This window comes from Leuciscus leuciscus, assembly GCF_965113295.1.
Source record: "Leuciscus leuciscus genome assembly, chromosome: 21".
Taxonomy (NCBI): domain Eukaryota; kingdom Metazoa; phylum Chordata; class Actinopteri; order Cypriniformes; family Leuciscidae; genus Leuciscus; species Leuciscus leuciscus.
In genome coordinates, this window is record NC_138745.1 from 26969480 (window position 1) to 26994941 (window position 25462).

A 25462-nucleotide genomic window follows, 5' to 3' on the forward strand; every position below is an offset into this window, starting at 1 on the left:
CCTTAAATGACACCAATAATAGTCTTGTTTGAACTTGTTCGTTCGTCTTGCTACGAACTTTTCTTCGCAGAGGCTTTGCGTTAGTTAACGTTACAACTTAACGTTACAAGTGTAAAATATTTCTACTCAAAACAATATTTTGTGTCCAATTATTTCCCAAACGTATTTTGCTATTGAGGTAAAGTGTAACGTAATGTAACGTTACCTTGCGTTTGATATACAAGAGGGAGGTGGTCACGAAGATGATTTGAAGTGTTTCCTCTTTTGCAGCGACATTCTTTTTGCATGTTCTGCAGACTGGGTGACCATCCTCTGAAAAGTTTCCCTCGGGACTTTTGTAAAAGACTCAATATGACCTGAAAAATCTCCCGAGCTCTTTCACTGCCTTCCGCCATTTCTTCTCGAACAAAAAAACAACGTTACATGCGCGCGCCTGTGTCAGACTTGCCTGGACATGATTTACCGCGAGTTTTCAAAAGCACCATAATCAAACTTTAATTAAATTTTAAACGATAATACTAACCGTCAGAATATTTTATCTCGGTTTAGTGTGAAAAAGGCAATCGTTTTATCCCTAGCTTATAGTGAAGTAGTTTTATGAGCAGTAGGATAATCTCTTACTCTCTTTATAGTTATGAGAAAGAGCCATTTTTTCATCTGCACAGTCACGCACACCCGAAACACACACACACACAAAAAAAAATCTGACAAAAAAAAGACAATGTTACAAAATATGTTAAATTTGAATCATGTAAAATATTGTAAAAATACATGCACGCTAAATGTTAGCACTGGTTATGAAAAAAACACAGACTGGCCTGAAAAAAAAGAGGCGGTTTCTTTGTCAACAAATGTTTTAAACAAGCAAGAATGTGTCTCAAGAACAAGGAAACAAGAATAATGAATTTGGAAATATCAAAGAAAGAATATAGCAAAGTCATATTCATGGCAATATTTGTGTTGACTATATGAGAATTAGAGTCCTTTATTTAAGGACTGGGGGGGGGGGGATAAAAAAAAAGAGCATGAAACATTTTCCTTCCCTTATACAGACATGTTTGATGCTATTTTAAGGTTATTTTTAGATCCTCTGAGCTTTCTCTCACCTATCCAACATCACATTCATCTCATAGCATTGTTTCCATGGAAACACATTTGTCTGATTTGAGAAATTAAAAGCACAAAGACAGGTAAAGTGGCAGTAGACTTATGACAACTCACAATCCTAAAGGGTCCCAGATAAGGTCAATTTTAACATAGGCTATGTGATGAAACAGCCCATATAAGTATAGAAAACTTGACATAAACCTAGACCTAGTCTGTGACCTCTAGGGGCTCCATGGTGGTACTGCAGGGGGACCACCAATTATTGTTTGGTTATAGAACTGAGTTTAAGTTTTTCAAATTAAACAAGTTTGGAATATTTATATATATATATATATATATATATATATATATATATATATATATATATATATATATATATATATATATATATATATTTGAAAGACATCTCAAAATACTCTGCATTAATTGGATTAAAGAAATACTGTAAAAACACTTATATTGTGAAATATAAAAAATTTAAAAGAACTGGTTTCTATTTTAACATATTTTAAAATGTAATTTATTCCTGTGATGCAAAGCTGAATTTTCAGCATCATTACTCCAGTCTTCAGTGTCACATGATCTTTCAGAAATCAGTATGATATGCTGATTTGCTGCTCAAGAAACATTTATTAATATTACCAATGTGGAAATGTGTTTTTGCTGCTTAATATTTTTGTGGAAACCATAATACACTCCCATTCAAAAGTTTGGGGTCAAGTAAGATTTATATTGTTTTTTTTATTAAGTGACTGTATATAATGGTGGAAAAAATCTATTTCAAACAAATGCTGTTATTGAACTTTCTATTAATCAAAAAATTCACAAAAATATAACAGTGCCAAATCAACATATTAGAATCATTAAGTTCAGCTAAATGTTGAATTGTTCCTCCCACATTAAAATGTATTAAGTACAAATAAAAAGTAATGCAAAAGAATATGACTGAATTTACATTTCTAATTAAAGTATATGCAAAATGCAAAAAGTAAATATGTTTGTAGATTAAATTTGATATTAAAAGGTGTGTGAGAAAGCCAGGATTAAAATCCAACACTCCATCTCTCAATCTAAAAAAAAGACTCTTGGAAACTAGTGTTTCCGAGTTTTTAGGTCTGACAAAACTTCTTGTTGTTGTTGTGTGAGGTTCATCACAGCAGCTCGGGAATAATGGCATTTTTATGTTTAATCTATTTTACAATACAAAATGATTACCAACCCAACAAAATGAGAGCTGTCTGCCTGTCAGTCTCAATCATAATGATGACAACAACAACACAAACAGGGTGTCAAAGTAGGACCTTGCATCTCTGTCTCACTGTATACTTCATAATGCAGAAACTAGGATTCTTCACTACTTTAGCCAAAAATGTAAACTCTTTAACTCCAACAAACATGTTCTAAGATCTGTTCTAACATGTTAAGATCCTTGTCACCCAAATCCTGAATCTTTAGGCATCACTGAAGATTCATCTGACACTAGATATCTGACACCATGACCCTCATGAAACCATAGCTCATTGACAATCGATATGGGACGTTTCTAAATAATATACCAACCTGACACAACAGCATCGAGAATTAATCACTGAATGAGTTGTTTATGTCGTTTTGTGACATGAATGTCTTGCTATTAGCTAATTTAACAGCCACTTACCACCGGCTAGCTTAGGTATTCGTCCAACTTTGTTAGTTATTTCCGCGGTGAGGGTGCCAAAGTCCTGCTCGTACGCTTCAAAATCCGAAGACATGTTGTATTTTTGTTTTAAAAAGATTAAAAGATGGATGAACTGTGCTGCGCTACACACTGTTGCTTGCGTCTGTTTCTTATTGACGTCTGCGTCACTTCCGGGTGGTGTCACGGGAATTTGTTCACGATCTCTTCCTGTAAATGGTTCCGTTGTGGTGTCAGTCGCGCGTGTGACTGTATTATCTTCCTCGTTGAATTATGTTTTAATTATTTTAAAAACGATTCAATCTCTATCACTGTTACAGGCGTTAAATAGCAAGTTCACTGATTCATTTGCAGCGTGACTGCCGGTTTTTCTTGGACACTGATCGCACGAGGAAATGTCGAGGTATGAGTTAACGATTCATTTTTCATTTTCAAAACAATCTGTTCAATAATCAAAGATTTAAAAATACATATTGTTGCCGTCATAATGAAACATATCACACATCATCAATGCCTCTATTAGTAACCATGGCCTTTTTCAAAGTATGTGTCATTGATTAATGTCTGATATCTGTTTTTGGCAATAAAGCTAATTTCTACATTTCGACGATCTTTTCTATATATTTGTCTATATTTTACTGCATTATAATAAATTCAATTGAGTGGACTCAGATCAGAATCAGATTGACTTTTAACGGGATATTAAGTAATCGATCTCCACCGATTCAGTTCACTCAGTCTGACACCCCGTACTGGATGAAGTTTCTTCTGGTGTTGGGAAGTTAAAATATTTTTCGGTAACACAGTGTCATTGTTACGTTACATGTAGTAACTATAGTAATAACTTTAAATGATGCGTAATTACATGCAACTAACCCTAAACCAAACCCTTATCTTAACCCTATAGTTAGTAACCCTATATGTAGTTAGTTACTTAATATTACTCAGTACTTAAATGTATAATTACAGTGTTACAAAGATGCCTTAAACTAAAGTGTAACCTCTTTTTATTTTATTTGTTTACTTGTTTAACCACAATCTATAGTGAAAAATCAAAGGCCGTAGGTTTAACCTTAATGATGTAATACAGACAGTAGTAGCATAGAAGCAAAGCTTTGGGTGTGACAAAGGAAAACAAGGTGTGAAGCCCTTGAAGCACAATAACTGACATGATGTAACATTAACCATTGCATTCTCTTTATAGTCCTGATTTCTTTTTACCCCTGCTGTATGTTATCATGACATTAGTAAACAAACTGGGCTTAGTATTTTGACGTAGAGATAGAGAGGTAGAACACAAATGGATGAGCGTAGTATAATTGCTTTTAGTGTGATGTGTAGGCAACTGGCATAGCCTTTTTTTATGTAAAAAAAAAAAATTAAAAGTATTTTTAATACGAACGATTTCACATTTGATTTTCACATTGCATTTGAATAAAACAATGGATACAGTGATAAATATGGAAGTTTCAACATAATGTATATTCAGTGACAAAGTAGGCACAGTGTTGCCATTAAAATGTTGTTTAAGTTGTAGAATAACATAAGCATATTTTAAGATAGATAGATAGATAGTTAGTTAGATAGACAATCAGGTAGATAGATAGATAGATAGACAATCAGGTAGATAGATAGATAGATAGATAGATAGATAGATAGATATGTAGATAGATAGATAGATAGATCGACAGACATGTAGATAGATAGATCGACAGACATGTAGATAGATAGATCGACAGACATGTAGATAGATAGATAGATAGATAGATAGATCGACAGACATGTAGATAGATAGATAGATAGATAGATAGATAGATAGATAGATAGATAGATAGGTAGATAAACAGGTATATAGATAGAGACAGATAGATAGAAATAGATAGATAGACAGACAGATAGATAGATAGATAGATAGATAGATAGATAGATAGATAGATAGATAGATAGATAGATAGATAGATAGATAGATAGATAGATAGATAAACAGGTATATAGATAGAGACAGATGGATGGATGGATGGATGGATGGATGGATGGATGGATAGATAGATAGATAGATAGATAGATAGATAGATAGATAGATAGATAGATAGATAGATAGATAGATAGATAGATAGATAGATAGATAGATAGATAGATAGATAGATAGATAGATAGAAATTGAATTAGATCCTGTATTAATGTTATAGTGTGGTATTTTAGTTTACAGTGGGTACGGAAAGTATTCAGACCCTCTTAAATTTTTCACTCTTTGTTATATTGCAGCCATTTGCTAAAATCATTTAAGTTCATTTTTTTCCTCATTATTTCATTTCATTTCATTTTATTGTTTATTTTTACAGGGACAATGCACAATTAAAAGTAATTGCACCAGAATTAGCTAATAGCTAGTTTACATCTGATGTCCCTGGGCAGGTAAACAAATAAAAAAACATACATTACATATACACCACATAAAACATCACAATACATACATGTCCAGGAATATAAAATTTAAAACCAGACTATAAAACAGATAATGTACAACACAGTCATTAGTGGTTGCAGATCTGTTGTGATAGTAGCCAGTACTTAAGCTTAGATCCCTAGCTGTGTTATTGTACACACAGCACCCCATATTGACAGAAAAACACAGAATTGTTGACATTTTTGCACATTTATTAAAAAAGAAAAACTGAAATATCACATGGTCCTAAGTATTCAGACCCTTTGCTCAGTATTTAGTAGAAGCACCCTTTTGATCTAATACAGCCATGGGTCTTTTTGGGAAAGATGCAACCAGTTTTTCACACCTGGATTTGGGTATCCTCTGCCATTCCTCCTTGCAGATCCTCTCCAGTTCTGTCAGGTTGGATGGTAAACGTTGGTGGACAGCCATTTTCAGGTCTCTCCAGAGATGCTCAATTGGGTTTAAGTCAGGGCTCTGGCTGGGCCATTCAAGAACAGTCACGGAGTTGTTGTGAAGCCACTCCTTCGTTATTTTAGCTGTGTGCTTAGGGTCATTGTCTTGTTGGAAGGTGAACCTTCGGCCCAGTCTGAGGTCCAGAGCACTCTGGAGAAGGTTTTCATCCAGGATATCCCTGTACTTGGCCGCATTCATCTTTCCCTCGATTGCAACCAGTCATCCTGTCCCTGCAGCTGAAAAACACCCCCACAGCATGATGCTGCCACCACCATGCTTCACTGTTGAGACTGTATTGGACAGGTGATGAGCAGTGCCTGGTTTTCTCCACACATACCGCTTAGAATTAAGGCCAAAAATTTCTATCTTGGTCTCATCAGACCAGAGAATCTTATTTATCACCATCTTGGAGTCCTTCAGGTGTGCTTTCATGTGTCTTGCACTGAGGAGAGGCTTCCGTCGGGCCACTCTGCCATAAAGCCCCGACTGGTGGATGGCTGCAGTGATGGTTGACTTACTACAACTTTCTCCCATCTCCCGACTGCATCTCTGGAGCTCAGCCACAGTGATCTTTGGGTTCTTCTTTACCTCTCTCACCAAGGCTCTTCTCCCCGATAGCTCAGTTTGGCCGGACGGCCAGCTCTAGGAAGGGTTCTGGTCGTCCCAAACGTCTTCCATTTAAGGATTATGGAGGCCACTGTGCTCTTAGGAACCTTAAGTGCAGCAGAAATTTTTTTGTAACCTTGGCCAGATCTGTGCCTTGCCACAATTCTGTCTCTGAGCGCTTCAGGCAGTTCCTTTGACCTCATGATTCTCATTTGCTCTGACATGCACTGTGAGCTGTAAGGTATTATATAGACAGGTGTGTGGCTTTCCTAATCAAGTCCAATCAGTATAATCAAACACAGCTGGACTCAAATGAAGGTGTAGAACCATCTCAAGGATGATCAGAAGAAATGGACAGCACCTGAGTTAAATATATGAGTGTCACAGCAAAGGGTCTGAATACTTAGGACCATTTGATATTTCAGTTTTTCTTTTTTAATAAATGTGCAAATATGTCAACAATTCTGTGTTTTTCTGTCAATATGGGGTGCTGTGTGTACAATAATGAGGAAAAAAAATGAACTTAAATGATTTTAGCAAATGGCTGCAATATAACAAAGAGTGAAAAATTTAAGGGGGTCTGAATACTTTCCGTACCCACTGTAAACTATGGTTACAATGGTAAAATGTAGTGTAAGGTGAGTCTTCCTCTTCCATAATTAATTTCTTCACCTGCCTTCTCTTCAGATGGATGGCTTGGCTTTAGCTCAAGGATAGGGTGATCAGGGGATTAGTACGGAAGGATGCCACACGCTGACCGAGTCTGGAACTCTAGGAAACGGCTGGTGACAGGTGACGTAGCCGATCAATGGTTGTTTCGGAGGAGACAGAAAAGATGCCCTTTCACCTCTTTAAATCACTGCAGTAAACCAAGACAGCACGCCTGACTACTTCACAGCTGTTAAATTGAGGACCTTAAAGACACTAAAATCCAACAAAAAAATGAATATTCTGTCGGCTATAATTGTGTTTGAGAACCTCCATGAGGTCAAAAGGCTTTTCCACTGGGGTCCAATCATCGCTCTGACGGTCATTGGCATGTGCTCCACCATGGCCATACTAGACTCCATAATCTGGTACTGGCCACTGGACACCACTGGAGGCAGCATTAACTTCATCATGCTCATTAACTGGACTGTCCTCATTCTGTACAACTACTTTAATGCCATGTTTGTCGGCCCTGGTTACATTCCTCTGGGGTGGAAACCGGTAAGTCTATTTTGGGGTGTTTTCAGAAGATTACATTTTTTCACTGAAGTCTCTTATGCTCACAAAGGCATAATCAAATGTATTTGATTATAAAATACAGTAAACAGTAATATTGTGAAATATTATTACAATTTAAAAGAAACTTTTCCTATATTAATATTATTTTAAAATGTCAAAATAGCTGAATTTTTTGCATCATTACTCCAGTCTTCTTCAGTGTCACATGATACTTCAGAAATCATTATAATAAGCTAATTTTGGTGCTCAAGAACCATTTCTTATTATTATCAATGTTAAAAACGGTTGTGCTACTTAATATTTTTTTGGAAAATTGAATGTGTTCTTGATGATCTTTCATCAAGATGGGGTCTCTCTGACCCCAAACTTTTTAAAGGGTTAGTTCACCCAAAAATGAAAATTCTGTCAGTAATTACTCACCCTCATGTTGTTCCAACCCCGTAAGACTTTCGTTCATCTTCAGAACACAAATTAAGATCTTTTTTATGAAATCTGAGAGCTGTCTCACTCCTTCATAGGCTGCTAGGTAATTTCATTCTGCCAGCCCAGAAAAGTTAGTAAAGACATCGTTAAAATAGTCCAAGTGACTACAGTGGCTCAACCTTAAGTTTATCAAGCGACGAGAATACTTTTTGTGCGCAAAAAAAACTAAAATAACAACTTTATTCAACTCTTCATTTTCTTCAGTGTGGGCCTCTGACGTGAGTTCACGAGAGCACCACGACGCATGCGCAAGAATGCTCAAATTCTCAGAATTTTCATTTTTGGGTGAACTAATCCTTTAACAATAGTGTATGCAAAGATTTTAAAGCATGTGCTTGTATGATATGGTCTTGTTTTCTGAAGGTTTCTGAAATCAGCATGTCTAATATGACTTATGTTGTTGTCTGTGTTTTCTAACAGGAGAATCAACAAGAAATAATGTACTTACAGTTCTGTAAATTGTGCCAAGGCTATAAAGCCCCAAGGTCACATCACTGTCGCAAGTGTAACAGGTAGATTTGCCAAAAAATACTGACTGGTTTCTTTTAATATGGATGTATTTTAAAGTTGAAGTGTGTCATATGTATTATATGTATTATATGTATTTTAAACCAATGGCTCAATCAATGGTGTGAGTTTGTGGCTTGAGGGACTAATAGTTGTCGAGGGGGGTGTATTTGAGAAACATGTTTAAAAACAATTATTGTTTTTTCATTTTCTTTTTTCTGACATAAATTACATACTTCAGCTTTAAAGGGACAGTTCACCTAAAAATTGAAAGTTCTGTCATCATTTACTCACCCTCATGTTGCATGACTTTCTTCTGTTGTTGTTGTTGTTGGTCCATACAATGAAAGTCAATTGTGTCCAATGTTGTTTGGACCCTAACATTCTCGAAAATATTGATACAGGTTTGGAACATCATGAGGGTGAGTAAATGATCACTGTTTATGTGACTGAAATTTCATTTTTGGGTGAACTATCCCTTGAAAGACTCATTTATGTTGTGCATTTTTGACCAAATGAAATTTGTGCTTTATTTAAATTCATATTTAACATAAAAATGGCTCCTTCCCTCAGGTGTGTGATGAAGATGGATCATCATTGTCCCTGGATCAACAACTGCTGTGGTCAAATGAATCATGCGTACTTCACCAGTTTCCTCCTGCTCGCTCCACTGGGCTGCATGCATGCCGCACTAATATTTATCATGACTACGTACACTCAACTTTATGATCGGGTAAGAGTTTTTTTCACATTGTTCGTCTTATTTTTGATGTAATTCATTCTATTAAAAATCAATAGCTGTAGCATGGACACAAACGTATGTAAATATATTACCTAGGCTAAGCTAAGATGAGCTTCTGCTGAAATGTTCATACATTTTATGACTAAAGGCCCATTCACACCAAGAACGATAGCCATGAAGATAACTATAACGATAACTATATTAGCGTCCACACCAGCGATAAGACGAAAACTTTCTGATTATTCTAAGCGCGCGCTGCAGTTAAGTCGTCTGTTGCATTAAATGCTCGGGATCTTTAAAGCAGGATGGATTCTGATTGGTTGTCAATGTTTTTATGCTTAAATGTCTGGAAAAAAGTAATTCTAACAATATTGTTCCTCTGTGCCATTATTGTTATAGTTGTGGTATAGATTCTGCTATTCTTTTATTTTTTGAACTAGGCTATATCTTAAGCTTTATTGTTATAGTTATCATTCTCAGTGTGAATGGGCCTTAAAGGAATGGTTAACTTATTTTTTTTTATTCTGTCATCATTTACTCACCCTCAAGTTGATATTTTGAAGATATTTTGAAGATTGTCGTTAACCAGACAGTTGATGGACACCATTGACTTCCATAGTAGGAAAAAAAATACTATAGAAGTCAATGGGGTCCATCAACTGTTTGGTTATCAACATTCTTCAAAATATCTTCATTTGTGTTCAGCAGAAGAAAGAAATTCATACAGGTTTGAAACAAATTGAGGGTGAGTACATTTTGACAAAATTTTCATTTTTAAGTGAACTATTCCTTTAAAACTCGGACTGAGTATTTTTTACATGTGATTGTTGTGATGATGTTCTGGCCCATTTTCTTGGATTTAGATCTCATTTGGTTGGAGCTCAGTGAAGATAGACATGAGCGCTGCTCGGCACATCCATCATCCCATCATGCCTTTCAGCATTGCGGCATTTGCAGCCACTCTTTTTGCACTGGGACTGGCGCTGGGTACCACTATTGCGGTTGGGATGTTGTTTTTTATTCAGGTAGGTAACAATTTTTATGGATATATTGAATGGGCTGCACGTCCTTCCCTCACATTCTTATTTTCTTTCCCACCAAGTTAACAAAGGTCTATTTTTTTAGAGGATGTTTCTCATGTAAGTTCAATTTGATCAGCAATTTTCTCTTTTTCTTTTAGATGAAGGTGATTCTTCGAAACAAAACCTCAATAGAAGCATGGATTGAGGAGAAAGTAAGCTTGTATATAGTATGCTTATCTGCTAAATGAGGTGAACTAATCAAATATCCCTCCTCTAATCCAACACTCTTTCAGTAGTTCTCTTTTAAAGACTTCCCTGAACTATGAGCGCTTGGTGTCATCAACATCTACTTAATGACACAAAGAGGTGCTGATAGTCTTTGACCAGAATCTAGACGGCTGGAAAGCAATACACACTTCTGTTCAATATAGACTACTGGTCTGAATTTTTGGCAGCCTGTCACATGATCCTTCAGAAATCGAATATGCTGATTTGGTGCTCAAGAATTTTTTTTTAGTATTATCAATGTTTAAAACAGTTGTGCTGCTTAATATTTTTGTGGAAACCATGATACATTTTTTTGAGTAAACTTCAAAGGAACCACATTTGAAATATGTTTTGTAACAATGTAAAAGTCTTGATTTTTTTTCATGCATCTTTGCTGAATAAAAGTATATTTCTTTTAAGAAAAAAAAAAAGAAAGAAAATCTTACAGACCACACTTTTGAATGGTAGTGTAGTTTTTTAAATCATTCAGAGATTGTGTTTAAATAATTGTCTATGTAAATTCATGACTTTCTAAAAACATTCAGGTAATAAAATGTTCAAACAAACTCTTTATTAAAAAATCACCGAACTACTTAAAAAGAACTACATAAAAATTCAGAAATGTTCTTGAAATGAAAAATATATGCTGTATTTCTTTAGGTTTGGGGAATATATATATTTGATCCTGTAATTTTTACCTTTTCCCGCAATTTTAATCTCCTTTCATCGTTTTTTCAGTTCACTTAAATTGTCCTGCAGTGTGAGAAATTAATTAAAAATTAAGATTTTAGATATTAAAATTCATAAGGTAATAATAATAAAAAAAAATTATGTAATAGTTTTTAAACATAGTTTTTGGTTGAGTTTAGCATGTAGCACAAAAATATGTCACGTTGACTTCTCAAATGCACATGTAGGAGCATTCAAACTGTGTATTAATTGGTTCTTTGTGACTATATGATACCTTATGGAGGTATAGGACATAAGATTAGTAAGTCCGTAGTGTTACCACCTCTGAATTCAGCAGGTCCTGTGGGTTTATTACATTAAAGCAAGAATATCTGTGTTCCCAGGCCAAAGACAGAATCCAATACTACCAAACAGGTGAAGACTTCATCTTTCCCTATGACCTGGGCAGCCGATGGGAGAACTTCAAGCAGGTGTTCACATGGTCTGGTACCCCCATGGGAGATGGAATCGAATGGCCTGTGCATGAGAAGTGTAACCAGTATACTCTAACCGTATGTGCTCAACATAATCAGTCATTCTTTAGGTATTAATACAATCAAATACAGCTCTGTAGCTCAGTTTTTAATGATAATTCTGTTTCTTCTTTATTCAGATTGAGCAGCTGAAGCAAAAACATGATAAACGTCAGAGGAGTGTGAGTATTGCCGTAATCACTTTCAAACACAAGAGGGCAGCATTTACTAAAGGACTGAAGTAATGATGACTGTCTGATTTGCAGGTTGAGTACAGAGTGGTGGAGGACTACAATGGAGCTTGTTGCCCTTTGGGAAAGGGACTAAACACTTTCTTTAGGACACCTTGTACAGAGGAACCCAGAATCAAACTCATAAAGGGGGAGACCATCTTTGCTACAAGAGGAACCAAGTGAGCCATCATTTAAAGTTATTTTAATGGTCCATATCTTCCAGTGGGGACAGTTGAAATATATTTGTTAAAGGGATAGTTCACCCAAAAATGACAATTCTTTCATTATTTCTCACCCTCATGTCGTTCCAAACCTGTAAGACTTTCGTTCGTCTTCGGAACACAAAAGAATATCTTTTTTGATGAAATCTGAGAGCTTTCTGTCCCTCCCTAGACAACTACGCAACTAACACTTTGATACTTCAAAAAGTTCATAAAGAGATCATAAAACTAATCCATATGAATTGAGTGGATAATTCCAAATTATCTGAACAGACTCGGTTGCTTTATATAATGAACAGATTTAAAGCTCAAGCATATTCGCTTTGACGTGCGAGTACCAATGAGGTTCACTCTCGTGTGTTACGCAGCAATCAGTGAGATTTGTTCTCACGCATCAAGCAGGTTAGGATGATCTTCTGTTTATGTTTGCTGATCGATGTTTATATGTAAATAAAAACCTAAATTCAATCTGTTCTTCATATGAAGCGATCGTGTCTCTTCAGAAAATTTGGACTAAACCACTCAATTCAAATGGATTAGCTTAATTATCTCTTAATTAACTTTTTGAAGCGTCAAAGTGGCCATTGCGTTGCGAAGGGACAGAAAGCTTTCCGATTTTAGAAAAAAGATCTTCATTTGTTTTCCGAAGATGAACGAAAGTCTTACAGATTTGGAACAGTTTGAGGGTGAGTAATTAATGACAGAATTTTCATTTTTGAGTGAACTAACCCTTTAACTGTTAATCACACATGCTATTAGACCAGCATGTTATAATATATTTTTGGGCAGTTTTTAATTAAATTTTTATTATATAATATAATATTATTCAGCATGGATGCATTTTATTGATCTAAAGTGACAGTAAAGACATTTGTAATGTAAAAAAATAATATTTCAAATAAATGTTATTTATCAAAAAATCTTGGAAAATCATGGTTTCCACCAAAATATTTAGCAGCATGACTGTTTTCAACTTTGATCGTTTTCTAAATGTTTCTTGAGCAGCAAATCAGCATATTAGATTGATTTCTAAAAGATCATGTGACACTGAAGGCTGCTGAAAATTCAGCTTTGCATCAATAAATTGAAATTAAATTGGAAAAAAAATTCACAATACTTAAAATTCACAACACTTAACATACATTTGTCACAGTTTTTATTAATCTTTGTTAACGTAGTTAATAACAATGCAACTGTTCATTATAAGTTTATGTAAACTTGGGTCCATTAAATAATATTAACAGATTTGGCATTTGATTTTAATAATTTATTAGTAAATGTTGGGATTAACATGAACTAAGATTAATAAATGCTTTAGAAGTATTTTTAATTCTTAGTTCAAGTTAACTAATGTTAACAAATGAATCCTTTTTTTAAAGTGTTATTGAGACTTTTTACAAAAACATTCACAAACTGTACAGTATATTGATAAATATGCTGTTGTTAATCAACAGGTGGTGGATGTATGGGGACAAAGTTCTGAATGAGGAACAGGCTAAAGGTAAAGTTTTAAAATGTTTCCAAAATTTTGTTACATGATCAGTAATTAAATGTGATTCATAAGTTTCATGTGTGAAATTATATCTCTCCCTGTAGCTGGAGATCGTATTAGAGGATGGTTTCCACGCCGATGTGTCGAGAAGTGTCTCTATGATTCTGCGAATAATTTGACAAGTGAAGAAAAGAAAGAGCAATGATACAGAATTGTTAAAGGAATACTCCACTTTAAAATGAAAATTCTGTCATCATATACTCACCCTCATGTTGTTTCAAACCTGTATGAATTTCTTTCTTCTGCTGAACAGAAAGGAAGATATTTAGAAGAATGTCAGTAACCAGACACTTTTTGGTACCATTGACTTCCATAGTAGGAAAAAAATATACTATGGATGTCAATGGTACCAAAAAGTGTCTGGTTACTGACATTCTTCTAAATATCTTCCTTTCTGTTCAGCAGAAGAAAGAAATTCATACAGGTTTGAAACAACATGAGGGTGAGTATATGATGACAGAATTTTCATTTTAAAGTGGAGTATCCCTTTAATTTCGCTGCTCGCTTTGGACCTAATATTAGGGCCTAAACCCTGCTGAGATGCAAATATCTTTCTGATTCTTTTGTAAAGCTGTTCAATGTCACCAGCGCTAAGTGTTGAAGCAAATTAATACTGAGACCCCAAAGTTTTTAACTCGTGTAACTTAACATTTCATTTTATGGAATTGGGGCATATGGCAGCATTTTCTTTAAAGGGGGTTGTTAAGATGTTTACTTGAGACTTATTTCTTCTTGCCTTTCTCTTTCGCTTGCTCTTGTACGTTGATGCTCGCACTGATTATGCAAAGCCTTTTTTCCAGCTGTAACAAGGTCTCTGTCATGCAAATTATCCAAGTTGTTTATATAGTTAAAATAATTTTATTTTTATTTTTGATGGCTTTTTTTGTATGTCAACCTCGCTACAGTTTTCCGATACAAATAAACAACCATGATCTGTACAATCATTTCTTCATTTTATTTCCTTCATATTTTCAATGGAAAACAACAACAAAATTAGTTTCTACTCCACAAAGCACCTATATGTAGAAATAATTGTTTGTTTCATTGACATATATTAATGTTTTCACATTTTCTTCATCGGTAAAAAATAAATTAACATTCTTTGATACTCATTAAATCTTGTAAGGCTGTTTGTACATTTGTTTTATAATAATATATCCAGACAAAGCATGTATTTCTTTTTGACAGACAATGAAAGTATCACGAGCACATATTATAGAGAAGGTTGATGCAGTGCAATGCTAATGAAATATTTTAATCTTTGAGCAAGTATAAAAACATAACACAAACAGCACTCATAAATATGTGAACCTGAGTTACACCGCAGGATATCCCCAGCTTTTGTTAGTGCATGTTAGCATAAAGACTCTCAATCTGAACTTTGAAGAATTTAATGAGATCTGCCCGTTTGGCTTTCAGTGTTGGAGTGAGAAGACCGTTTTCTATAGTGAACATGTCGGGATGCAGGTACACGTCTTTTACCTTGAAGAAAAGAGAACAACCCTATATTAGCCATGTGGTTTTCTTTTAATTTAATGGAGAAAAATGCATAAAAAGACATTCCACAGTCTATTTTCTACTTTATATCCATGTACTACCCAAATGCATGTACTGCATATGGCCTATATACATAAAAGTGTCTTAACATTGATAGTTGCTAAAAATACCCTAATGAATCATAAAAGTGCTTACTTGTTCAAAAGACTTCAGCCCAGCTCCACGTCCCAGCTTGTTGAGGTCAGAGATGATTGCTTTCTTGAGTTCCTATAAAAAGATGAAGTGTATTGAGCACTTGCTGTATGTACATGTTTAAACGTACAATGGAAATATTTTGGAAGTGTTGCACAAGTAAGCTAGCAAAAATCCTTTAGATTGAATCTTTTGCAAGTCTTGTATGTATTTTCAAAGGTAAAGTATGTAACTTCACAAAGCATACCTGGTTTTTACATAGCTCCTCTAGTGAACCTTTCACTCCCAGTTTTTCTGCAAAACCTGGCAATATTTCAGGGTCTGGCACCACTATGGCCACCAAAGAGGACTGGACACATTAAATTAATTATATTAGGCTACATAATACTAAAACATGAAACACCAGCCATTTTTATCATCAGAAAAAGCAAGGAATTGATATTAATGTTACCTGTAAACTGTCACCATGCACAAACACTTGGGCGACTGGAGCACTTCGAATGTAAACATTTTCAATTTTTTCCGGTGCAATGTATTCGCCTTGGGCCAGTTTGAAGATATTCTTCTTCCTGTCAATTATCTTCAACACTCCACTCTGGTAAAGTGAACACAAAAAAAATTACTTCCACATTAAAATGACATCTTTTTACTCTTTCTTACAAACACACTACCATTCAAAGGTTAGGAATCAGTAAGATTTCTTAAGGTTTTTGAAAGATGTCTCTTATTCTCAACAAGCCTGGATTTATTTGATAAAAAAAATATTAATACAATTTAAAATAATTTACTTCAGTATTCAGTCACATGACCCTTCGGAAATCATTCTAATATGCTGATTTGGTGCACAAAAGCATTTCTTATTATTATCATCAATATTGAAAACAGTTGTGTTGCTTAATGTTTTGTGGAAACTTGTTAAATACTTCATGGATTCTTTTATAAAAAGAATGTTTAAACAAACAGCATTATTTTGAAATTTAAATCTTTTGTAACATTATGAATGTCTTCACTGTCACTTCTGATCAATGTAATGTATAATTGCTGAATAAAATTGCTTACTGACCCCAATCTTTTGAAGATTCAGGGTCATTAATTATTTCTTTGAGTTTACTGGCATGATATTATTTCAAATGAAATGCAGTAAGATTAAGACTCTTCTTTCAATTTAAAATGCATCATTGCCTTTACGCATTGGATATGTTAACCTGACTAATGAAGTAGAGGGACTAGTGGTCATAAGGGCTATTTGATAGCATGAAGCTAAAGATTATGTACATATTGTATTCAGCTTTGCATTTTGTGATTTTGGCTACCTGCTGATATCATAACATAATAGGTCTATACATTCCCGTCCTTCCAAGTTGCATTATTTAAAGGGGTCATGACATGAGAAATCTAATTTGCCTTGATCTTTTAGCATATAAGAGGTCTTTGTACCATTAAAACATTCTGCAAGTTTCATAGCTTAAAATGTCCTCCTCATTATAAACAAAGCATTTAATTGAGCTCTTCAAGGAACATATTTAAACATCCATGTCATGACCCCCTTAAGAAAGAGAATCCTAAAAAGTAACAATATAAAAGATAAATATCATCATATCTCCTTCTAAAAGAGGGATCTCACAGGCAGCCATTTGCCGATATCTCCAGTGTGCAGCCATCCATCGCTGTCCAAAGCCTCTGCTGTCTTTTCTGGGTCATTGAGATATCCGCGGAACACATTCTTCCCTTTGACGCAAACCTGAAACGAAATACCAAAGCAATGAGAGGTTTTAATTACATATTGGTTTATGATTTATAAAATGGTGTTCCATTACCTCTCCTTCACCGTTGGATGCGAAGTAATTCATTTCCTCAACGTCAACCAGTTTGACAATATTACATGGAATAGGAACTCCAACATGCCCTGAAATCAATCGTATGAAATCAAAATCAGTGCTCAGGGATGTTTAATGAAAAAATTAAATAAATCAGTCACAGGAACCCACCAGTATTCCAATCTCCTGGTACGGTGAAAGAGCAGGCCGCAGTGCATTCAGTCTGGCCGTATGCCTCAAATATCTGGAAGCAGGCCAGGAATAAAGGGGTCAGAACTGGGTCACTGTGACACCAGATCAATACACACATACACCCTTGTTTGACAGTGCCCATGTTTGGTACGTACAAGGTGAAGCACAACTGCATCATATTCTCTTTTATTACCATAAAGAATTCAAGCTAAAACAGAAGTCATATATTCATTGGCTTTTGGTGTCATACTCCCATTTCGTCCTTTCTTACCTGGCACCCGAGGCTTGCCCGAAGAAAAGTGAGAACAGATGGAGAAATGGGAGCGGCCCCCGTCACCATCACCCTCACGCGGCCCCCTAGAGACTCCTGCAGAAAATATGAACCATTCAGAACCATTCCTCACAGGAGCACCACTCTTCCTCAATACATTCAAAAACCCTCCCAACTAGTCTGTGGGGATACCTGCACTTTGTGAAAGATGAGTTTGTCCCATATGCTGTCATTCCTGATAATGCCCTGCTTGACCTCTGCACATTTCCTCTCAATGGCAAAGTTCAGAAGCCATTTCTTAAATGAAGTCTTGGCCCCACTCTGAACCTGAGAAGGCAGCAGAAAGTGAACAATGAAAGACTTTTAGTGAATTTTATTAAAAAGCATATACCCCAAACTTTTAAGTGTTAAACCTTGGTGGGTAACGCATCCAACATGTTTACGCTACGTAGGTTAATGAAACCTCAAATTGTGAGACAGTAAAAACTATCTCTTTAATATAAGTGTGAGTTTAAGACAATGCAATAAATGATAAGCTACAGAACATTTTGTTTTTTGGCTGGTTTATTATTATTTAACTGCTGTGTCCACACACTTCTTTTATTAGTCCATTATCTGAGTACTGCAAGGTAATCACCTTTATATTTGACCTTAAATTATAATAAATGAGTTATCAGCATTTAGTAACACATACATATATTTATACAGTAGTTACTCAATACCTTGAATTAGAATAAAAAGAAGTTAATATTGAATAACATTTTAGACTAAATATGCTCAATTACTATTTCAGCTCTTTCAACCAAAATATATATATATTTTTTAAGTCACAGCAGAATCAACCGTCAAGCATCTCAGAGCAACGTGTCTCGTCCCTGAATAAATAATCATTTTTGAATGAATTGGTTGAATGAGCAATTCAATGACTCACTCATAAAGAATATAATAGTTTCATTCCTGGATTAATCAGTGTTTTCAATGATAAAGTTACTTTTCACCATCTACTGGTATAATGTAACCTGCAAAAAGAGCCACTAAAAAACTCTTGTCTAAGTCTTATCTTCATCATTACATAAACACGATTGAGTCTATGGATTGGGGCCCATCTATAAAACATTATACCAGGCCATGTAAATTTGGCAATGTAGCTTTATGTAGCGTCAAACCTTGTCATAAACACGATTCAGAAGACGTGGGACCACTGGGAATACAGTGGGCTGCAGAGCTTTCATGTCGTCTGGTAGAAGTCTGATATCACCTTGGAAAAATCCAACTCTTCCCCCTACACTGTACAGCACTGTCTGATACACATAGACAATAACAAGCAAGCATGACTTCAGTGTTCTTCTTCTGCAAAAGAAATCCATCTATGTGATTTATAAAAGATTCTAGTATGACATAGAAAATTTGAAAGTTCTTCAACAATGCTTCATCAAAGATGACGGTTAGAGTCAGATATGAAAGAGCGGCTTACCTGTACAACTCTTTCAAACATGTGCGCCAGCGGCAAAAACGAGATGGACACGTCGGATGTAACGGGAACAAAAACGCTCTGAAGAAACATGGGTATGGCATCCAACATTAAAAATCTACACTCCCGTAGAGACTAAAATTCATGTAGCCACCACTGTATACAGCACCTCAAAGGTCCTAACCACGCCGGCTGCATCTGATACCACATTTTCATGGGTCAGCATGGCTCCCTTTGGATCCCCTGAAGCAGAGAATGCATAATTAAAGCTCATACACTTAGAACTCACCACGATATTTACTAGTGGTGGAACAACACTGACTTCACAGACATAAATGTGGCCTGTTGTGTTTTGTGGTCATGAAGAAGAATAGAAGTGATTGCATCACACTTACCTGTGGTTCCACTGGTAAAGCAAATTATACTTAGGTCTTCTGGCTTTGGTGGCTGGAAAAAAAATTCAAAGCACACTGAGTTTGTCAAATACATTAATAAATACTATTTACTAAGTTCATAATTAACCCATTACTCACAACAGGCCTGCAATGGTTGTTCTTTCCCAAGGCCTAAAAAAGCACAAATGGTTTTAAAAATATATTGTGTTCTGGGACATTGAAAGATATCAGAGCCTTTATTATTTAGTTTTATTGTTTTATTATTTATACTGATCTGAGAGTGCTGTCAGTGTACCTCTACATCTTTCAGAGACAGGATGTCCACACCACTCTTAGAGCCTCTATCAATCAATGCGGCATCATAGGGGTCCAAGAGGATGATGGTTTTCAAAACATCTGTGAGTTTTTTCTCACAGTTTTCTAGCAGCGTTTCTGCTTTATCCTGCTTATCGCATATCACTGTGGATATCTTTGCTGCAGAGAGAAAGAGATTACTTATCAAGGTCCAATGTAGCACACAATTACTGTGGCATTAAATACACAAAAATACCTGAAATTAAACATGTTAAATGAGGAAGTTATAGGTATAAAGGTAAAGATATTACACTACCGTTAAAAAGTTTGGGTTCAGTAAGTTCAGAGGTTGTTAAGAAATTTATACTTTTGTTCAGCAAAGATGGATTCATTTGATCAAAAGTGACAGGAAATTTATTTATAATGTTACAAAAAGATAAATAAATAAAAATGAAATGCTCTTCTTTTGAACTTTGTATTCATCAAAGAATCCTGAAAGCACAACTGTTTTCAACATTGATAATGCTGAAATGTTTCTTGAGCGCAAAATCAGCATATTAGAATGATTTCAGAAGGATCATGTGACACTGAAGGCTGCTGAAAATCTTTGCCACCACAGGAATAAATATATAAAAAAAATATATATTAAAAAAAGCACTATACATGTATGCCTATAGACTGAACACATAATATGCATGCGCATGGCATCACCGTTTTCACAAATTTGCATTTTTGTTGTTTACACAGAGAAGATAACGGTCTCATTTTCAAAAACGTGCACTTTAAAACCTGTTTTCAAAAGTTCGCGTTTCCAGGCCGCCAAACCGCCGTTGTCGTGTAAATTAATGGCAAAAATGCATAAAAGGTTTTCCATTTTTTGTTGAAAATGGTGTCGTGTAAACGGCCCATAAAACACAGATAAACTGAACATAACTAAAACATAATTCTGACAATTACTGATTTTATTGTATTTTTAATCAAATTAATGCAACCTTGGTGACCATAAGAGACTATGGTCACCTATGGACTATGGAGACCACCACAAACTGTGGAACGGTAGTGTATATGTAGCAATAATATAGCAATATTCTTAATTAATGATACATTTAAGGATGACAATTGTAATTTGCAACTGGCACCAAACAGAACGACAAAGGTTTTCAAGTAGGTTTCCCCCAAACTGTTGACATGTTGATATTGTCACGTTGTCAGATTATTGAAACAAACACAGCAAAGTTATAATCGCTCTGCTCCACAGAGCCACATCATTTTCAAGAAATCAACTTACAAATGGCTTACATTTGTCTCTGCTTATTAAACTTTCCATTTCATTAGAGAAATAGAAAACAAGTTATATAATTATGTAAAGGTAAACAAAGCAGCTTGAACTCTGGGTAGAAAAAGCAAGGTCAGTAAGTTCATTAAAAAAAAGTATTCTTCTGAAAGATTATAAGTCAGCGGTTCAGCAGGTGTGATCCTTAAAGCTGCTTTAACCAACACCTCTAATGAAGCCTGCAAGCAAGCAGGCTTAAGTACCTCTATTAATGATGAACACAAGAGCCTCAGGTCCCAAGGTGTCGTAAAGAGGCACTGCCACCATGGAATAGGTATAGCAGGCCAGCTCTGAGATAATCCACTGAAAAGCGGGAAGAGAGGTTGTATGTACAGAACACTGGGAGTGTCAGAAGTGCATTAGCATATACAGTGTAGCCTTGTTTTACTGACTGTTATTTTGTCATAAATGTTTTATGTTGTTTATTGCATAAATGAAACTAAACAAACCTTATCTTATGCAGTTTTACCTTTCAGTTGAATTTATCTTGTTTTAAGAGGGTTAGATATTTTTAAAGTGAAAATAAAACAATAATACTGATGTATTGCAGTATGATATATGGCAAATTTTGATTGCTATTTAGACTCATTAAGTCACCTCTGGCCGGTTCTGGGCGAAGATGCCAATAAATGAGTCTTGTGATGGCTTTTGGCCACGGTGGAGGAGTCCAGACCCCAAGAACTCAGCTCTGTCTGAAACCTGAGACAATCAGAGGCAAGGATTGGAACAAAGACCTGAGTTGTCCTCCCTCGTTAATTGTGAGCAAATAGATTCTGTTTGTGGCTGGTACAAATACCTGCTTGTATTTAAGCCACTGATAAGGTTGCCCCTTCTTTCTGTACCCCAAGCATGGTCCATTTCCTAAATGGTAAAGATGGAATGTCACACAGACCATGTTAACAGAACACAGATCATGTTAAAGTGAGTGGATGTCCGATTAGATGCACCAGGGATGTGAACTATAACATGTATAGCTATCTTGAACGTAGTACTTAATTTCATTTCTAAAGAAAGAATATCAATTTTCTGTGATGCTGTACATTTTTACCCTAATGACCTCTTACCTGAGACACGTAGTCCTCTTTGAAAAACCTCATATAGAGTTCTGGCATCCTCATACAAGAACGAGATCAAGTTGTCATCTTTCAAAAGTGCTGTTTTTCTAGCACCATTCTGTAAATAAAAATGGCCAGATATCAAATCATTGAAGCGCTACAATAAAAGACATATAGGGTATGCTTACACGACAACGATGTACTAAAAACAGACTGAAAACGGTGTCATGTAAACATTCGCTAAGAATCATAAATAAAAACATACAAAATCAGACACAAGAACCTCATGAAGTAATACAGGACACATATTTTACAGTACACATACCATTGTCACATTCTCACTTGGTTTATGTTCATAGGACTCTTAGTTTGTATGTTCTTGTTTCCTGTTTTTAGTTCCCGTTTCCTTTGTTTCCTTGGTTCTCATGTGCTAGTTTGTTTCCACGGTTACAGATTACGTTCACCTGTTTCTAGTTTAGTTCCTCATTGTGTCTGTTTATTTACTCAGTGAAGGATTAAAACATCAGATCTGTTTTCGTTTGATGGTCCAGAGCCCACGCCTGCCATGGACTCTCAATTAGTGTAAATGTCCCGGAGACATATCTAGCCTGTCGCCATATCGGTCCTCCTTTGTCTCCGCTGGTCCAGCCCAGCCTCCTAGTTCCTTCATCTCTGCTGGTTCCACCCAGCTCCCTGGTTCTGCCCCTCCATCGGCTCCATTGGTTCCCTGGATCCGCCCCTCCACTGTGCCAGTTTTCGCTTGCTTCATCTGAGCCTCCAGCTTCACCTTGCGATCATGGTCTCCTGGTCAGCCCATCCCACTGTGGGCTCCTTCGACCTGTCTGCTTCACTGTGGCTCATCGTTCCATCCGGCTTCACCGTGGACTACCGGGGTCCCTCGTTCTTCCGGCTCCACCTTGGTCTTTTGACCCACTGGCTTCACCACAGACTTCCAGGCCTTTGGCTGTGACCGGGCCCTCCACCCCTTCGACTCCACCAGGGACCTCCATCCTCCCTGGTTTCACCTTGTCCCTCACTCCCACCAGCTCCACCTAGGTCATCTGAGCCCCTGGCTCAACCTTGGTCCTCTAATCCTCTGGCTCCACTTCAGTCCTCCGAGCCTGCGCCGTCATCCTGGTTCTCAATCCCTCTGGTTCCACCTTGTTCTCCAGGCTTTTCCATGGCTTTTTCTCTTGGCTTCCAGTGCACATTCCAAATACTGATCTTATTAAAAAGTCACACCTGAATGCTAATGCTTTAACTACTTTTACATGTGCTGCTTTATTCACAAAACTAAACTGGTACAGTTACAGTTGGACTAAATCATTTACGAGATGTTTTAAAAAGAGAAATTATTGATTTATAATATATTATATTTGTACAAACGGCTTTGCGTGTGTGGCCCCTTTAAGATTTGTTGCCCTTTTAATTGATGCCGCAAAGTGTTTTGTGAGGAAGAAAGCGAGCCGATCCAAGAGTGTTATATGTGTGCGTACATCCTATAAAACCACACACAAACACATGCTTCAGTAAAGACATCAAAGGAAAGAACTGTGGTTGACTGAGTTCCTGGGTTCTGATAGGCCCATCCAGGGCGAGTGTTGCTTATCCTACAGTCCTTAAGAGATAACATTCCAAACCCAACAATATTGCGTCAAATCTGCATATTAACGTTCAACTGACAAATGAATGCACTCACCGCTACGCCCACAGTCTGCTGGTTGAGGTCTGTAGGTGGCTGCAGTGGTTTCGGCCTGGTGTTGAGATGGACCAGGGCTACTGCTGCGAGGCTGAACAGAAACACCAGTCCTGAAGTGGACAGCGGAGTAAAAAGGAACTCCAACAAGAACTGCATAATGTACTGGGTCTGTTGGAGCAGCTGAAAAAAATAAAACAGTTTTGAAAATAATATATGGAGGAATAATATAGAGGGGCTGTTTCTCAAATAACACATAATTTACTTCTATGTGATCATATTTACAGTAGTGGAATTTACATGAAATTCAAGGTCCCAGTAATCACATTAGCACTGTTTTGATGCTGTGCTGATTAGAAGATATTGATGAAGACAAATCGGTTTGTTCAAAGGTTAAAGAGCACGGTACAGTCCAATTGACAAAACTACTAAAGTGTCTGGTTGTTAAAGAAAATTATGACAAATGCTTTTTTTTGAAAAGCAGTGAAATTCCTTCTTAACATCCCCCAGGTGCTGTTTCTCTAGTATTCGACATGGCCTCCAGTATTACACACATGGCTATTATAATAATGCTATTGGATTTAGTACATTATCTACCTAGCCATGCATTTATGGAGGCCAAAGTCTAGCAATGGTTATATAATATTTTCCAGTCTCAAGAGCATCAACTATCCTTTGTAAAAGGTACAAAGACATTTTATTTATAGATATATCCACCCTTCTTATTAAGAGTATGCTCTGAGATTGCAACAATCAAAGTCTGGCATGGCCCGCAAACTCAAACCTATGTTAAGAGTCATTTTATTCATCAGAACTCTGATGGTTACAATACCTACTTATATGTTAAATATAAAAACATCCCTATTAGTTTTAAGCATGCATTACAATAAATACACATTTATATCAGTACACCAGTAACATAAACTGCTTAGCGATATGTGTTATAATATGTTTACATGTATTGGTATATGGATATAAAATTCAACAAATAAAGACGGAAGCTCAGGCTTTTTAGAAGCAAGTACCTGGGTAACCTGCAGGAGTCCGGTGTATCCGTCAGGTGATGGAACTGGAGGAAAAAGTCCTGAGAGACAGTCCCTTGCACAGGTTTGCTAAAGCCACAAGAAGACTGAGGAGAAAGGCATGGTCTCAGGTCCAATAAAACAAGCGCATGTGTGACCTTTGAACCAATTGCTGCTATCTGTTCCCTGATAATACAAATGACTGAACAAAAACAGAATCGTGGCTATACAATAAAATCCTGTGAAGAAAATGTGCGTTGCACAAGATTCACAAGTCTGTTCTTTAATGTCTGCATGCTGAGAAGCACATGCAAATATGAAACTACACAGTGCTAGTATGAAAGGTGGACTATGACATTTGCCTTTGCTGGTCAGTGTGACATTGAATTGCATGCAGTGTAAAAGGTGCAAACTTCAGGTAGACATATTGTTGCTAAGATCCATTTGCCATTCACCAGATTTTCAGTGGAATAAATATTTG

General features: G+C 36.2%; 3 protein-coding genes across 6 annotated transcripts in view; 1 reads left to right on the top strand and 2 right to left on the bottom strand.

Annotated features, from left to right (window-relative positions):
• vti1a (vesicle transport through interaction with t-SNAREs 1A) overlaps nucleotides 1–2964 on the bottom strand; it is a 134234-nt gene extending 131270 nt beyond the window's left edge. The window contains exon 1 of one of the 4 annotated variants that reach the window (XM_082151311.1): nucleotides 2765–2964. In XM_082151311.1, the coding sequence (XP_082007437.1) occupies nucleotides 2765–2858 (94 nt within the window). In that variant the 5' untranslated portion in view covers nucleotides 2859–2964. The remainder of the gene's footprint in view (nucleotides 1–2764) is intronic. The other 3 variants (XM_082151309.1, XM_082151312.1, XM_082151310.1) reach the window with 3 other exon arrangements.
• A 40-nt stretch (nucleotides 2965–3004) lies between these two features.
• Nucleotides 3005–14687, top strand: zdhhc6 (zDHHC palmitoyltransferase 6). Its single transcript, XM_082151308.1, has 11 exons — nucleotides 3005–3185; nucleotides 6978–7499; nucleotides 8421–8512; nucleotides 9081–9240; nucleotides 10113–10274; nucleotides 10430–10483; nucleotides 11612–11779; nucleotides 11881–11922; nucleotides 12007–12152; nucleotides 13649–13695; nucleotides 13791–14687. Exons 2-11 carry the CDS (start codon nucleotides 7233–7235, stop codon nucleotides 13889–13891), a joined length of 1239 nt encoding a protein of 412 aa, XP_082007434.1. The 5' UTR covers nucleotides 3005–3185; nucleotides 6978–7232; the 3' UTR covers nucleotides 13892–14687.
• A 155-nt stretch (nucleotides 14688–14842) lies between these two features.
• acsl5 (acyl-CoA synthetase long chain family member 5) lies at nucleotides 14843–25143 on the bottom strand. Its single transcript, XM_082151281.1, has 21 exons — nucleotides 24985–25143; nucleotides 23963–24142; nucleotides 22273–22381; nucleotides 22005–22069; nucleotides 21806–21907; nucleotides 21412–21511; nucleotides 19877–20055; nucleotides 19720–19752; nucleotides 19582–19633; nucleotides 19356–19429; nucleotides 19190–19267; nucleotides 18882–19016; nucleotides 17908–18042; nucleotides 17716–17811; nucleotides 17424–17496; nucleotides 17253–17341; nucleotides 17060–17176; nucleotides 15887–16030; nucleotides 15683–15784; nucleotides 15439–15510; nucleotides 14843–15228 (listed from the first exon to the last, which is right to left on the bottom strand). Exons 2-21 carry the CDS (start codon nucleotides 24116–24118, stop codon nucleotides 15091–15093), a joined length of 2049 nt encoding a protein of 682 aa, XP_082007407.1. The 5' UTR covers nucleotides 24119–24142; nucleotides 24985–25143; the 3' UTR covers nucleotides 14843–15090.
• Nucleotides 25144–25462: the final 319 nt, after the last annotated feature.